The sequence below is a fragment of the Protobothrops mucrosquamatus genome, unplaced genomic scaffold, assembly GCF_001527695.2.
Source record: "Protobothrops mucrosquamatus isolate PMUCROS unplaced genomic scaffold, P.Mucros_1.0 scaffold25, whole genome shotgun sequence".
Lineage (NCBI taxonomy): Eukaryota > Metazoa > Chordata > Lepidosauria > Squamata > Viperidae > Protobothrops > Protobothrops mucrosquamatus.
This window is the reverse complement of record NW_015386410.1, coordinates 864,820-881,671: the sequence shown is the minus strand read 5'-3', so window position 1 is coordinate 881,671 and position 16,852 is coordinate 864,820. Positions and strand designations below refer to the sequence as shown.

General features: G+C 40.9%; 1 protein-coding gene across 2 annotated transcripts; it reads right to left on the bottom strand.

Moving 5' to 3' along the window:
• Positions 1-6,624: 6,624 nt before the first annotated feature.
• On the bottom strand, positions 6,625-10,480 carry LOC107283105 (60S ribosomal protein L28). Of its 2 annotated transcripts, none has more exons than XM_015810953.1 (5): positions 10,370-10,480; positions 9,202-9,294; positions 8,878-9,001; positions 7,530-7,648; positions 6,625-6,756 (listed from the first exon to the last, which is right to left on the bottom strand). In XM_015810953.1, the coding sequence occupies exons 2-5, from the start codon at positions 9,280-9,282 to the stop codon at positions 6,667-6,669; spliced, it is 414 nt and encodes a 137-aa protein (XP_015666439.1). In that variant the 5' UTR covers positions 9,283-9,294; positions 10,370-10,480; the 3' UTR covers positions 6,625-6,666. The 2 variants fall into 2 exon arrangements, with proteins under 2 accessions (XP_015666439.1, XP_015666440.1); XM_015810954.1 differs by having other exon boundaries at positions 10,325-10,370.
• Positions 10,481-16,852: the final 6,372 nt, after the last annotated feature.

Sequence of the window (16,852 nt, the reverse complement as noted above, 5' to 3'; positions counted from 1 at the left end):
AACGAGCTACCCCCAGAGATCCGGGTGATTCCGGATCTCCCCTCCTTCCGCCGCGCCCTCAAGACATGGCTATTCAAGTTAGCAGGACTGGTCTAAGGGTTATTTTAATTTGGTTTTAAAATAATTTAAAATGAATTTTCGGTTCTAGAGTAATGTTTCATTTTAATTGGCATGTTGAGTTTGGCATTTTTGTATTTGTTTTTGAATGGTTGTAAGCCGCCCTGAGTCCGCAGGGAGAAGGGCGGGGTAGAAATATAATTAATAAATAAATAAATAAATAAATAAATAAATAAATAAATAAATAAATAAATAAATAAATAAATAAATAAATAAATAAATAAATAAATAAATAAATAAATAAATAAATAAATAAATAAATAAATAGAATCTGCCTGTTGAAAGCTGGCTAGACAGATCATAAATGGTGATCACGTGATCCCAGGACACTGCAATGGTCCTAAATAGATGCCAGTTGCCAAGTGCCAGGATTTTGATCATGTGACCCTGGGGATGCTGCAACCGTTATAAATGCAGTGACTGGTTGTCAAAGTCACTTTTCACTGCTGTTGTAACTTTGGTTGCTACAGAAATGGTAATAAATCAAGGACTACCTGCAGTTTGTTTGGCAGCAATAGTTTTGCAGTTGCCTTCTGGAATTTTTCCCCATTTCTTCGTTTTTCCCCATACAGGTAGTCCTTCACTTACAGTATGACCACAATAAAGCCCCAAATTTCCTTTGCTAAGCAAGGCTGTTGTTAAACGAGTTTTCCCCATTTTACGACCTTTCTTGCCACAGTTGTTAAGCGAATCACTGCACTTGTTTAGTGAATCATGAGGTTGTTAAGTGAATCTGGTTTCCCCACCCCCATTGACTTTGCTTGTCGTAAGCAGGCTACAAATGGTGATCGCACAACCCCAGGAAACTGCAGCCATCATAAATATATAAATAATTTGCCAAGTGCCCAAATTTTGGTCATGTGACCTTGGGGTTCTGACAATCAGTACTAAACAAATAGTTTAAGTACTGTAGACTCTCACCCAAGCAAACCTAACATGTTTTAGCTTTACTGACATTGCCTAAGATTATCAGATACCAGCACCTAAGGTGGACAAAAAAAAATCCTTGAGTGGAGAGCATCTTACCTTACATATTACCTCACTGCACAACCTCATATGAACGCCAATAAACCCCACGGTCTTGCATGTCTTTCAGTGGTGTGACTTTTTAAAAACGCTTTGCAGTTTCTATAATCTTCATCTCCCAAACAGCAGCTGCATCTATTGGCATTTACAGCTTAATAAATTATTAAAGCAGAAAAAACCTTTCTCAAAATATGAAAGAACAAACCCCTGGAGGGGGAAAAAGGGGGAATTTGATGTGCAGCAGGATGAATGAATTTTTATGACTAAGCCAGGTTCCCATTTTGATATCATTAGCTTACCGATATCTTAGTATTTTCCATCACTTTATCCTCCAAATCTAATCAAGACTCTTTGATTAGATTAATAATTGCCATTTTCACCTCCTCTCTCCCCTGGGGTGAGGACAGAAATTCTGCAAGTGACTAGGTGGTTTTGTAAATGGAAAGAGGTGAAGTCTTCCTTCCCTTTCAAGTTATCAATATGCTTATCTTATCCCCAGCTGCAACCTCAGTGAATAAGCTACCCATAATATGAGAAATGCAGATAATTGTGAGCTTCTGGGGAAAACAGTAGGATCAGAATGTAAAATAAAAACTGGGATTCTGCCAGCTTTTTTTAAAAAAAACCAAGGGCTTAAGTGAATTTTCTGCTACCGAAGGTGTTGTTTTATTTGCATTAATGTTATTCTTTGCAACACTGCAAAGTTCCTTTTCAAAAATAGGGCAAGCAGAATATCGTTCAATCACCTTCACCTATGTGTCTAAATAGGGCACAGCAAAGGGCCTAATTTGCAGAATCACCGCATACACATTCAGCTGTTGTTGGTGATGTGAGGTAAATCTGCACCACCAGATTGCCTCAGTGTCAGTACTGGCCACTGTTTCTTGAGGACTAGCAACCATTTTGTCCTCTACTTGCCCTAGCGCACCACTAGGGAAATTTCAGGTCATTTTCTTTCCTGCTATGCATCCAAAGTAGTAATTTCTCATGTGCTCTACCGTTCAGCTCCTGTGCTTAATTCTATTGTAAGCAAATTCCTCCACTCTAACTGGGTACTGTGCATTACGACAAAACATCCCCTGCCCTCCGCTGAGCCTTTTTTTTTTCTTTTGTTTCACTCGTGAAAGAAAAAAATTCAAAGGGATGGCAAAAAAGTTAAATATTTTGTTTTTTTTTAAAGTGGAATAGTGAAAGACTGAGCTTTTTCTCTAAGAATCTCAATGATGATTGAACTTTTGTTTTGTCCAGAAATTAATTGGAATTCTACCATTTTCTCCTTCTAGCCCAAGTAACTGGAAGAACAATAAAACTGCTGTTTTGCACACAGCAGGTGGGCAGGTGGCAAGTATGAGGAGGGATCAATGGAGGGGAAACTAGGTACAGGTAGTCCTCGAATTACGACCACAACTGAGCCCAAAATTGTTGTTGAGACATTTCTTAAGTTTTTGCCCCGTTTTACGATGTTTCTTGCAACAGTTGTTAAGTGAATCATTGCCGTTAAGTGACTCTGGCTTCCCCATTGACTTTCCTTGTCAGAAGGTCACAAATGGTGATCACATGACCTCGGGACACAGCAAAAGCCTCCCTTATAAGTATGAGTCAGTTGCCAAGAACCTAAATTTTGATCACACGATCATGGGAATGCTGCAAAAGTAACTGTGAAAAATGATCGTAAGTCACAAATTTCAGTGCCGTTGTAACTTTGAATGGTCACTAAATGAACTGTTGTAAGTTGAGGACTACCTGTACAAGTTTGCTAATGGAAACCACACTCCTCAAAGACCCACTCAGGGAAAAAATTAAGCAATTGGTGTTTACTTTCCCACCATGAATGGGAGGGATAAAGAAGCAAGGAACTACAAAATTAAGGAGGGGGGGGCATAGGAAATGTTTTCAAGACAGACTACTAGGCCATCACAATGGCCACAGCAGAGGAAGGGGCTGAAATTCAGAAAAGGATTTCTTTAGCTTGCTTTATTTCTACCCACTTTAGGCACAGGAGTCGAGGAGCTTAAATCCGTGAAGTTGGGGAAAAACTCACCCTTTATTAACAGCATCATACGCTGCTGCTCCAGCTTGCTTGTAAGTAAGGCAGGACAAGAAGCTATGGATGGAAAGTAATCAAGGAGAGAAGCAACCTAGAACTAAGGAGAAATTTCCTGACAGTGAGAACAATTAATCAGTGGAACGACTTGCCTCCAGAAGTTGTTGGATGCTCCAACGCTGGAGGTTTTTCAGAAGAGATTGGACAATGATCTGTCTGAAATGGCATAGGGTTTCCTGCCTGAGCAGGGGATTGGACTAGAAGATCTCCAAGGTCCCTTCCAACTCTGTTATTCTGTTACGTAGCGGTAGTTAACTTTGTAAGGTAGAAACTGAAGGAAAAAAAGTGGGAACTACGGACATCATCCTGAGTTCCTTAGATCAGAGGTCCCCAACCTTTTGAGCACCAGGGACCGGTTCCATGGGGAGAGGTTTTTCTGTGGACCGGAGGGGATGTGGTTTCATGTACTGCCTGCATCCCATGGATGGGGCTTTGCTTGTTTGCATGGATCGGTTTCTGGCACGCTGCGGTCCAGTGCCGGTCCATAGACCTGGGGTTGGGGACCCCTGCCTTAGATAGTTACACATATATTATGAAGGCATTTTGAAAAGAATTCTATACCATAACAAAGACCTCCTAGAAGGAGCAAGCTTTCAATTTAGCTGCCACCTCAGTTGTGGCATCAAGGAGAGTGAGACTTATGAAACAGATTGATTACATGTGACCCCGAGTTTAAGAAAAGACCTGTCTGGGCTCTGCTGGGACTATACAATCATAATCTTGATTTCATTGGCCTTGCAAGGGTACCTTGGTGTTCCGAGTTCGGTTTTCTTGCAGACATTTCATTACCCAAACTAGGTAATATCTTCAGTGCCAGTAAGGAGTGGGGTTTGTTCTCAGTTTATATTCTAGTGACTTGCCCTGTCAGCGTTGCTGGGGGTGGTCTTATACGGTAGGTTCTTTTGTTGAGCTATTTATTGTTGCTTGTTTGGCAATTCTTTGATTGGGGCATTGTTTAATTTTAGACCATCAGATTGTCCGTTTGATGTTAATCTTGCAGTTTATCTAGGCTTGTCTGGGTGCTGATTGATGGTGGGGAGGTGTTTTGGTCTTTTTGTTCCTTTTTGGGGTTGTCTCTTTTGCGTTGTATATACCTTAGATGTTGTTGATGTCTGTGTGTCTATTGATGGCTAATTTGTCAGGCTGCCAGGCTTCTAGAAATACCCTGGCATTTTTGGATTTGTCTTGGTGTAAAATGATCAGTTTCCCAGTTGGAACTACGGTTTGGTCTGTCCATATGTTGTGAAATTAAAGTTGTCATGTCTTAGCCAATAAACAGCCCAACCAAAGAATCTCCAAGACCACCAACACTGACATGGCAAGCCACTAGAATATAAACTGAGAACAAACCCTACTCCTTATTAACACTGATGAAATTACCTAGTTTGGGTAATGAAATGTTCACAAGAAAACAATCAAGCTCAGAGAGCACCAAGGATCTGTCATTTCAACCTTGAGCTATACCAAGGATGGGCAACCTTGGCTCTTTTATGACTCGTGGACTTCAACTCCCAAAATTCCTGAGCCAGCATGGCTCAGCTTGGAAATCTCTCCCTTTCCCCTCAGCATGGCTGGCTCAGGAATTCTGGGAGTTGAAGTCCACAAGTCATAAAAGAGCCAAGGTTGCCTACCCCTGAGCTATAGTCCTCGACTTATAACAGTTCATTTAGTGACCGTTCAGTTACAGTGGAACTGAAAAAAGTTGACCATTTTTCACACGAGCACTGGTCTCGTGATCAAAATTCAGATGCCTAACAACTGACTCAGACTTATGATGGTTGCAGTGTCCCAAGGTCATGTGATCCCCTTTCGCAACCTTCTGACAAGCAAAGTTAATGGGGAAGTGAGGTTCACTTAACAACCCTGTTACTAACTTAACTGCAGCAATTCGCTTAACAACCAGGGTAAGAAAGATCATAACATGGGGCAAAACTCATTTAACAAATGTCTCTTAGCAACAGAAACTTTGGGCTCAATTGTCATTGAGGACCTCCTATATTCTCATTTATTGGCTTGCAAAGGTGATTTGCTACAGCCAGCTCAATTTTGACGGCACATAGTCAGTCCAATTGCTGGACTATCACACCTTGGCAGCTTTTAGGAGGAGGATGCTACAGAAGAAAAGCAAAGGTTTATCCACTGGAAAGCCCATCTTTCTTGTTGAATATCCCAAAAGCCATCCAGAGCCACCATGGCATGATAGCCAAATGCACACAGCACCTATAGATACAGAGTAAAACTATCAGGTTTCTTCACTGACTTTTGCTGTATCATCTATTAAATGTTTCCTTTTGGTTTGTGTCCCCTAAAAAATGCTTCTCATCAACTAACATTAATTACTTGGCTGTGGCAACAGTGTAGCCAATGGTCCCTAAATCCAACCTCTTGAAATCTAGGACAAAAGGATAAAACTGAAAATAAACAACCACCTAGGAGACTTGCTTCAGCTCTTAACTGCCACCTTATGGCTGCAAAGCCAATTAACAATCTCAAGTACCACTCTCCCTATGAGAGATGACGTAAAGATCTTAAATCTATTTTTTGCCTTTTCTCCTAATCTACGCTTTTAACAGCTCAGTTCCAGAAGAAAAGATATTTCTTTGGAAGGAAGATATTTTAGCAGTACAGGGAGTTCATTTTACCAGGAATTGAATATAATAAATTCACATTGTAAACAATGAAGTCAAGAGACTGTAACTGGCAAAGATAGCATAACACAGGTAATCTGATCAGGATAAATTTAAAGTTTTCCTGGTTTAACTGGATCTAACAACTAAGACCACAGGCTGGCCTCCCTTTTCACGGCACCTTTAAGATTCTGCTGATTAGTTCAAGATGTCATAAAGAGGAAAAAACCTACATTGATTTTGCACTGATGCTTACCAAAAAGGCCTGTGTGGTCAACATACAGGGAAATGGACTGATTTTTGCTTTTAAAAAGGAACTCTTGCTTGTAGTTAATGTAACTTTGCAAGGTAGAAGAAAAAAAGTGGAAGGGAACCATGAACATCACCCTGAGTTCCTCAGATAGTTACACATACTGTATGCACACTTATCCTAGGAAAGCATTTTGAAAAGGACTCTGCACCGGAGCCAAGACCTCCTAAAAGGAGCAAAACCATTTCCATTCCAACTAGCTGTGACCTCAGTTGTGGCATGAAGGAAGGAGGGCGTAAGACTTAATTAAAATCAAACATGACTTGAAACTTAAGTTGCAAATCCATCTTATTTTTCAAATCCCATCCCTCTACAGAAATTGCAATTTTGGGGACATTTATTTGGTTCTCAGAATAAATGGAAACAGCCAAAGTTCATTTTTTAGAGGAAAGAGGTAATCCCACAACTAGAGGTTTATAAATGACATTCAGACATTCTGCTCTCTGGTTTTATTCCTTTATTGGATAATTTGAGAACTGTTTTTATGTAGTCTTGGGAGCCCTAGTCCTCTTCTTCTTCACCACCACGGGCTTCTGGCTGCGGAGAATTGCACTGGCCCGACGCAAGGCAGCCTGGAGTAGAGGGAGAAAAAGGGGGTAGTGAATAAACTCCAGATACATTTCTTCTCTCCTCAAATCCAGATTTCCTAATGTTTATATGCATGCTCTTTTTCTCATTCCTCAACAACATCCCTGAATCAAGCTTTTAACCCTTTTACCTGTATCTGTTCTGAACACTCTCATAATCTTAATTGAGATATGGGCAATAAAATGCCCACAACTGTTGGGGTGCCCAAACATTCTCAATATTTTAAAAAGGGCAAAAAATTGGCTGAGTCACAAAAAAAAATACACAAAAGATTTGGAGCGATATTTTTTAAGGCTTTCAGATTATTGAACCATGGTGCCCAACCTGCTGAGACTGCTAAACCCTGGTTCAAATTATATATAAGGTTTTTTTCCCCTAATTTACTCCATAATTTGAACATGCAGTACACCTTCTTAACCAACCCACTCTTCACTTCAAAATGCCAGGGTTTAGGATTTAGAGCAGGAGTCTGCAACCATGACAACTTTAAGACTTGTGGACTTCAGCTCCCAGAATTCCTCAGCCAGAATAGCTGGCTGAGGAATTCTGGGAGCTGAAGTCCACAAGTCTTAAAGTTGTCAAGGTTGCAGACCCCTGATTTAGAGTACAAAGACTAATATTTCACATTCCTTTCTAGCTGGGTGGAGCAGTTTGGTTTATTATAAATCACTACTACATACTAATTGGATGAATGGAAGCTTGATGAAATCCATCCAAGTGCCACCTTGCAGAGTGAGAATCCAGAAGGCTGACTTACCATGCGCAGATCCTTGCGGTAATTATTCTTGCGAATAATATGGCGGAGGCTGCTGAGAGTGGCCCGTGCATTCTTGTTGATGGTGATTTTTTCATAGGAAGTGGCTGGCTTTCGCTGGCCTGAGAAGCAGAGGAGTGTAAACTATTAATGGAACACTATTTGCAGGTTCTACCAGATACACTTGGGTATCTACAGTTAGACATTGTAGAATAAAATAGCTCGGTACAGGACACGAAGAGTTTCAGAATATAACTTACCCAGGCCTTTTAACTATTTTAAATGCCCTATTTTGCAAACTTAAGATTTAATTTAGAAATATTTTTGATATATTGGTTGTCTTTTTGAATGGCTCAGAATCATTATGAAATGTAATGGTTACTTCTGGTTCCACAAAACTGATATAAATATAAATTCATCAGAGCTTTATATGCAGACACAGGCAACATATTTGTTCCTTTTGCGCCTTGAGTCTCATCAATTTGCATTTTCTATGGTTCAAGAATCACCATATTATTTCTATCATTTCCTGAATTGCCTAACAAAATGAAATTTTGAGAATAGAGAATAGTAAAGTTTTACACTTAGGCAAGAAAAATAAAACATACAGGTACAGTATAGCTGGCATCTGGCTCAACAGCAGTAACTATGTGAGAGATCTAGACATCCTAGTGAAACCGCTTAAATATGAGCCAGCAATGTGCTGCAGCTGCCAAAAGAGTCAATGCAGTCCTAGGCTGCATTAAGGGATAAAATCAAGGTCAACTGAAATTTAGTACCGCTTTATAAAGCTTTAGTAAGATCACACTTAGAATACTGCATCCAATTTTGGTCACCATATTATATAGATATTCTGGAAAGAATGCAGAGAAAAGCAACAAAGATGATTAGAGGAATAGAGGCTAAAACATATGAAGAACGATTGCAGGAATTGGATTTGTCTATTCTAGTGAAAAGAAGGACTAGGGGTGACATGACAGCAGAGTTCCAACATTTGAGGGGCTGCTACAAAGAAGAAGGGGTCAACCTATTTTCCAAGGCACCAGAAGGCAAGACAAGAAACAATGGATGGAAACTAATGAAGGAGAAAAGCAACCTAGAACTAAGGAGAAATTTCCTAACAGTGAGAACAATTAACCAATAACTCAGGCTTGCCTTCAGAAGTTGTGGGTGCTCCATCACTGGAGGCTTTTAAGAGGGGACTGGACAGCCACTTGTCTGGAATAGTATAAGGTCTCCTGCTTGAGCAGGGGGGAGGGGCTGGACTAGAAGACCTCCAAGGTCGCTTCCAACTTATTCTGTTCTACCTTCTCTGTTCAGTATGAATTTGCTTTAACCTGAGCACACCCACCTGCACGCTTCTTCAGGACTACAACAATACCCTTTCCATCAGCAGCTGGTTCTACCCCAACTGTCTTGCGATGTATCAGACCATTGTAACGGAAGGAGTTACGTGCCTTAAGGTTGTTGGGCTCCTTTAAAGAAAGAAAAACATTTTTCATCAGAATTCCTTGCAACTTACAATGAAAAGTTTTGCAAGTTAAAGACAGGAATTTTATTTGAAAAGGGAATATATGAAAAATAGAAGGTTCAAAGTCCAGGAAAGCTTAAAAACATCCTAGAATTGTTTGCAAGGAGGCTGTCGGTTTGGAAGATGGTAGGAAGTGTAGCTCACCATGCTGTAAGTTTGCTTGTTCCTTTTAATAAGGAAACTCGAGCAGTTGCGTACGATCATCCATTGCAGATGAGCCGACATTGTGGAGAATTCCTGGGCAAGGGAAGACCAAGCAAACATTCATATTTTATACAATTCATTTAATTTCAAAATCCCAGAGCTGAGTGATTTCTGTTTAAAGTCCAACAGTATTCTTATTCCTTTCAATGCCAAATATATATGTTTAATGTCACTGCTACTTTCAAGTTTATGCTTGCTATTTGATATTATTCTAGTTTATTTACATTTTTTTCTGGGTCTTTGAAACAAATGTAAAATAATGTAGTGAAAGAGCTTTTTCCAACTCGATACGCTATATTCCTAATTCCCTTATGTTTTCCACGCTACTTGGATTCCAGAATTGAACATCTGGAAAAGATTTTTAAAAATGAAGAATCCAACTGAAACATAAAAGACTGGTTGAGTAAGACACCCTTTGCCAAATTATTCCTTTAGTTTTTCCTCCTCTATAGATAGCAGCAAGGCTGAAATAGTAGCACAAATGAAAACTAACACTTAAGGACAACTCTTTCTCCCATCATCTTCCTTCCACTAAAGGATTCACGAAATTAAAGCAATGTTCCTTTAAAAAAAAGAATAAATGCTTCCCTTCCAAAAATGACGAGGACCACCAGGTATCATCTCGCCTAATATATCGTTTATTGGCCAACATAGGCTATTTCGTCTCATCTGCGTGTGAAAAAGCCAACTGCATTACAACGTTCGCGAAAGCATGTTTTAAACAGGAGGGAGCACTCCCCATCCTTCTAAGAGAAAAAGCGTTCAGCGCAAGGCATGATTCCTTAAAACTAAATCCATTGAGACTCAGTGAATCCGTTTTTAAATAAGTTTAGATCTTGCTGTAAACACCCAGCATGTCCCGTGAAAACCTGATGTTCCGAGCTTGAATATAATGTGATTGAAGGCGGGGGGGGGGAGGCGCATTCATTTTTCTTCCTGGCATCTATATTCACAACACATAAGGACGGAAGATTAATATTTCCGACCATGTGGCGCCTTTTTAACAATCCCCCAGAAGACTCTGTCCTTATCCCCCATTTCTATCCATTTCTTTGCCACCTACGACAGCGTCTTCCCCTTGGACAAACACACGCGGCCTAGACCTCACCCTCTTGCCGATACCGCGACCGGAAGCGGAAAAAGAGGGGATGAGTCGCTGCGAGGGGATTTTATATGCCTTTCGCCTTTCAAGCAAGCTCCTCCTCCTTCGAACTCCAGTCTCTTCCGCTCTGCAGCTACAAGCATTTCCGCCCCACCATTGAGAAAGGCTTTCCCCGTCTGAGCCATCCGTGTAAATCCATAAAACAGTTTCATCATAGAGACGTCAATGGTAGAGTGGCAACAACTAAGAGTGGCCCAGGGAATGGCCTCCTTCGGAAATGATCGGGTGCGCTTCGGAGATTCTCGGAAACGAATCGGGTTACCTCGGCGGTAGTTTCGGAGGAGCTCGATAGTCCGTCGAAAACGGCCCTCCTTGAGTTCTCCGAAAGTCACTTGGGTAGGAGAAAGTGCGGAATTTATTTTCATTCATGACATATATAGAATATTGACATATAGAAGAACACCCGCGACTCGGGACTAATCAGAAGCCTTTGGGACTGTTTCCCGGACATACTCGAATGCGTGCGTGCCCCTCATACAATAGGAAGTGTGTATTTATTGTTTACCTCGCTCCTTTGTTAAAGTGTTGTCTCTTGCAGATGCGGAGGGCAATATTTAGTTACGAGCCCAATAGTGCGAATTGAGAAAATGCTTTTAAAAATGTAGTTATCATTGGGATTAATACAGTCTGGCTGGGAATTCTTGGAAGTGTATTCCTAATAGATATGGAGAGTTCCACAGTTGTTACACCCGGATGTTACTTAGACCAGGAGGGGTACCAAAAAGATCATTTCGTCCTTCTTACCAGAACATTGTCTTTCTGGGAAAAAAAAAAAAAGTTTAATTTTGTAACCTTTACCGTGTTCCAGTTTTGGGATCCATCTATCCATCCATCTTGCCAAAGGTGATTCTTGGTAGCTTAACAACCATTCAGTTAAAATGCAGTATAAAACATTTCAGAAATAAATAGGGATTTAAATTTAAAATTCAGTTAAAATAAAATTGACAAGGATTGGGGGGGGGGAGCAAAGTGTGTTCAGGGAGGAGGAGGGCTAGTATCCATTAGCCACCCCCAAAATGCCACACCCCCACAGGGGCCCAAGCCAGCAATTCCCTGAGTTGACCAATTTACATATTAAATTTATACCTTTCATTCAAAAATTTTAGCCAGTTTTTCGCACCCTAACAACATGCCTGTGAGGTAAGATGGTGTATTTGAGAGAGTAACTTGTCCAAACCTGAAATCTACAGAAAGAAGCAACAGAAAACCCTTGAGTTTTGGCAGGATATATAAAGCAAAACAATTTTTCAGTAATGGATTGAGCCCAGAAAATTTATATAGATTTGCAAGGTTTTTTTCCCAGGAGATGCTTCCAATTATTCTGCTCCTGACAAATATTTTCCAGTGCAAGAGAAGGGGCTAGGAACATGGAATTAGTATTCAGCCCAGCTTTCCTTTCCTCCAAGCAAATCCACATACACATCCCCAAAAGTTATCACATCTGCTACTCCCATGTGTCCTGTTCCCCCAACAACCAGAGAGGGCTACTTCATCCAGACTGGAAAAATGTGATTGACCATTTGATGGCAACAGAGAGTTACTGAAACCTCTTTGCTGCCATCTGGTGGATTCTGAAAGTTTACAGATTAGTCTGGTAACTAAATTTGAAGGTATTCCATGAATTGGTCCCCAAGATCCATGTGAGATACTGTGGGCTGGCTGGGAAATTCACAGAAGAAAATTTAGACATAAACAACTACTGGTACAAGGAGAGCAATTTATTAGTGTCTTGTGTCCTAAATCATAGCTCTCCACATTGCAGAAAACTCAAGAAGATGATATTCAAAACATTCAAATAAATTAGTAATAGTAACATTGGGGGCAGCCAGATTCATTTAACATTGTAAATAATTGTTAAATGAATCTGGGCTGCCCCATTGACTTTGCTTGTCAGAAGGATCACATTATTCCAGGACACTGCAACCATCATAAATATGAGCCAGTGGCCAAGCACCCAAATTTTGATCCATGGCTGTAGAGATGCTGCAACGGTCAAGTGTGAAAAAAAGTCATAAGTCACTTTTTTCAGTGTTGTTAACTTCAAATGGACACCATAAAAATAAATTCAGCCTTAATAATGATTAATAAATGAGGACTGAAATTTCCTATTATAGTTGGAAAGTTTCTGTACTTCACCTCTAGTTCACTTTACAATATTAAAGTCTGTATAATTCTTACTTCATTGATTGTATCTCTCTGTGAAAATCTTGACAAGTTGCAAGATCCTTTGGATGCATTCAGTAATCTAGAAAGACCCTTGCCTTAAGTAAAAGAAAGAAAGAAAGAAAGAAAGAAAGAAAGAAAGAAAGAAAGAAAGAACAATGACAATTTTTTCCCTTAACTCAAATCCCCAATTAAGATTTATAGTCAAATATAGGAAAAATAAACATAGTATTAAAATATATAGTTTATTTCAATATTCCTCCCCCATTTTTGAAAGAAATAGAAGTATTCCTCGTAAGTGCCAGATTATTGTTTGGTATTCCATAGTCTTAATTTTTTTTACAAACACATTAAAAATCATGTTGTAGCCACTATCATGACTTGATTCCCGGTGTACCTAACCCATGTAATTTGAACAAGTTTTAAGACCAATCTGGGGTATCCCTCAAATGTTACAGGAATTTTTGGAGAGAAGAAGATTAGACTTCAGAAGTAACTGATTCTCTGTGATTGTATGAGCCAGTGGAACAGGCTCCACATAATATGGTGTGTTTTCTGCTAAAAGGCTTCAGAACTTGGATGCTCATCTGTCAGAGATGGGGTAGTGGATCCTGCCCTGAATGGAGGGTTAGACTACATGACGTCCATGGTCCCAACTCCATGGTTCTTGCACGCAAAGCATAAATAAACACATCACCACCTCACACCCAACCACTTGCATCTGTGATGTTCTTTGCTTATTTCAGTTAATTTCCTGGGGTATTTTTATTCCCTGAGAACAGAGCAACAACAGTCTATAATGGGATATTTTCCTCACCTTTCCTCCACCTGCCCACCCCTCTGCATACCCACCCACGGAAGAAGTAACTGGGTCCCACCCATACCAGATTCTGCAACGCCTCCCCACGCACAGCAATTAGTTTTCCAAACACTTCCCCGTTATCTTCTCCAGAACATTATTTTTTCTGCTTTTGCACCTTTTGTTCTGCCCAGGATTTAGATGATGTTTTTAATGTTGCCTTGTGACTTGCTTTATCTCTCTCAGTGTGTAATCTTTCACATTACCCCATGATTTGTGTTGTATTTCCTTGCTGTCTCACACCTTCCCCTTTTCCATTTATTTTCTCCTACCATGTAATCTTTCTTTGCCCTCCCCCCTCCACCTTTAAAATATATTCTATCCGCTTCCCCCTCTTAACTCTTCAGATCTAATTTTACACCGTTCTTCTGCAGCCCTGGCTTTGTAAATTGCTTTTAGCGGTTATCTGCAACAAATCCCGATGTACTCTGGATCTGGAAGAAACACTAAAAAGACAGTGATTGCCCCTTCTGCAACAGAAGTATGTGTGTGTGGGGGTGAATGACCCAGTGATACCGCCTCAAGTGATTGGTGAGTAAGCAGTAGACAGTCCTATCTCCATAGTTCCTTGCCTGTGTAGCATCTGCATTTCAGAGAGGAAGAAGAGACTGCAAACCTAGGATTCAGTCCAAATCTGATCAGATCAAACCGATTCAGTGCAAGGTTGTCACTTTTAAAGTCCTACACGGCATAGGGTCAGATTATTTCACAGATCATCTTTTCCCAGTTACACCTGCCTGACAGACTGGGAAGATAGGGTATATTATGGATCGCTTCTGTTAAGGAGGTTCATCTAGTGGGACCTAGAATAAGGGCCTTCTCTGCCGTGACTCCTTCCCTGTGGAACATCATCCCTGCAGAGAAAATTGACCTAACCCTGACACTCTTTCAAAAGACCCTGGTTTTGCCAGTGGACCTGGGGACCTTAGGGTGATACATAGTCCATCAAGTGGTTTCTCTGCAGTGACTCCTTCCCTGTGAAATATCATCCAAGCAGAGACGTTTGACCTAACTCTGAAACTCTTTCAAAAGACCCTGGTTTTGCCAGTGGACCTTGGGACCTTAGGGTGATACATAGCCCATCAAGTGGTTTGTTTGATCGTTGTTGCTGGGGATTGGGTGAGGGTTTATTGGGTTTATGTCTGGAGTTTTATTTCTTTAAGTTACTCGGACTCACTGTGAGACAGTTGGGTGGCCATATAAATTTTCTAAATCAGGGGTACCCAACTGTGGGCCGCGGCCCAATACTGGGCCATGACCTATTCACAACTGGACCACGTGTGTGGCAGGCCAGCGCGTGTGCATGTGCATGCAGCCCGATTCACATGAGCAGCGCGGCCCATGCTCACAGCCCTACTTGCACGAGTCGCTGGTGCATGCAAATGAAGCTGTGCATGCGCCTGCCCCTCACACAAAACCATCCCCTCTTCCCCCCCACCCCCCGCACCGAGCCGCCAACCCAGAAATGTTGGGGAACATTGCAATCAATCAATCAATAAATCAATCAATAAATAAAATGTTAACATGCAAGGATATTTCTGCACTTTCACATTCCTACCAACCTCTCCATTTGGAACTAGCACAATGATGGCAAACCAATGACATGTATGTCAAAAGTGACAGACCATGATGTTTTAGTGACGTGCCAGTGTTTGCCAATACCTGATAGTGATTCTCAAAAGCTCATCCCATTCTTTCATGATTTTTGGAAGCCGAGTGAGAATGTGGTGTGCTCTCATGCAGCCTCTAGCACCTCTGAAAATGAGTTGGTCGTATTTCATTTTTGTAATTTGATGTTTCCGAATATAATACATGGAACCACCATGGTCGGACTATATTTTTTAAAAAATGAATACATTTGTAAAGAACATATTTCTTTTGTTCGGCAGGGGTGTGACACACTAGCAAAGTCAAGTTAGGCATTTTCCAAATTTTTGACACGCCAAGCCCAAATGGTTTGCCATCACTGGACTAAGAGCACTGAATATAGGAACTTTTGCTGGGCATCATGTCAGAGTCAGCTTTCCAAACCTCTTTCACACCAGCAGACAAGACATTCCTAGAGTTCTTAAGGTTTGTTTAGATGACCTCCAAGAAGTATAGAATTAAGATCAGATGAAGTTCTAGTACCGCTTTACAAAGCCTTAGTGAAACCACTCTTGGAATACTACATCCAGTTCTGGTTACCACATTATAAAAAGGATGTTGAGATTGTGGAAAGAGTGCAAAGAAGAGTAACAAGAATGATTAGGAGGCTGGAGGTTAAAACATAAAAAGAATGGTTACAGGAATTGGGTATGTCTAGTTTAATGAAAAGAAGGACTGGGGAGACATGATAACGGTGTTCCAATATTTGATGGGCTCCTACAAAGAAGAGGGGGTCAAACTATTTTCCAAAGCACCAAAAGACAAGACAAGAAACAATGGATGAAAACTAACCAACGAGAGAAGCAACCTAGAATTAATGAGAAATTTCCCAACAGTGAGAGCAATCAACCAATGGAATAACTTGCCTTCAGAAGTTGTGGGTGCTCCATCACTGGAGGCTTTTGGAAAGAGATTGGACAACCATTTATCTGAAATGGTATAGGGTCTCCTGCTCGAGCAGGGGGTTGGACTAAAAGACCTTCAAGGTCCCTTCCAACTCTATTTTTCTATGTTCTATGACAGTGGTGGTGAACCTATGGCATGGGTGCCAGAGGCGGCACTCAGACCTCTCTGTAGGCACACGTGCCGTTGCCCCAGTCCTAGGCCTTCAGCTGGGTTTTATAAAACCTTTTTGCTTTAGGCCTCCGCCGCCGTGTGCAAAAAAAAAAAAAAAGGTTCAATCAGTCAATTTCAACTTCTGGCGGGAAAAAAATCTTGCAAAGTTGAAATTAATTGATTGAACTTTTTAGTCCCACCCAGTCTGCCATTACCACGGCAGTCAGGCCCACCCAATGGGCCACTCCCACCCGTCACTTGACAATGCATAAGTGGGTTTTGGGTTGCAGTTTGGGCACTCGGTCTCTAAAAGGTTTGCCATCACTGTTCTATGAGTAGTAGATGTGTCTGGGATGAAGTGGAGGGGGGGGGGACAATGTTCCTTACTACAGTAAACAATCTGTAAAGTAAGTGAACTCTGAATTCAATAAAAATCATTTGAATCTATTTATCCCCTGTTTAGTTTCTTGATAGTAGCACTGAACAAACACAAGCATATAACAAATTTAGTGTTTATAATGCTTAGAATATTGGCTGGGAGTAGGAAGAACCACTGGATTTGCCTTCAGACCATCTTTTCTTCCCAAAATTGGACTCCCAAAGACAAAATAAGGCTGGACAAAATCTGCTAAATTGGGCCCTGGGTCCATCCTGACCAGTCCCTGTTTCTACAGTGATGAATCACTGTAGGTCCATTGGAGAAG

Excerpts from the sequence above, each read along its gene's own strand:
- LOC107283105 (XM_015810953.1), bottom strand. The coding sequence starts at position 9,282 with ATGTCGGCTCATCTGCAATGGATGATCGTACGCAACTGCTCGAGTTTC. Across the intron at positions 7,649-8,877 it reads AGTCCTGAAGAAGCGTGCAG|GCCAGCGAAAGCCAGCCACT; the intron begins GTGGGTGTGCTC and ends TCTGCTTCTCAG. Across the intron at positions 6,757-7,529 it reads ACCGCAAGGATCTGCGCATG|GCTGCCTTGCGTCGGGCCAG; the intron begins GTAAGTCAGCCT and ends CCTCTACTCCAG.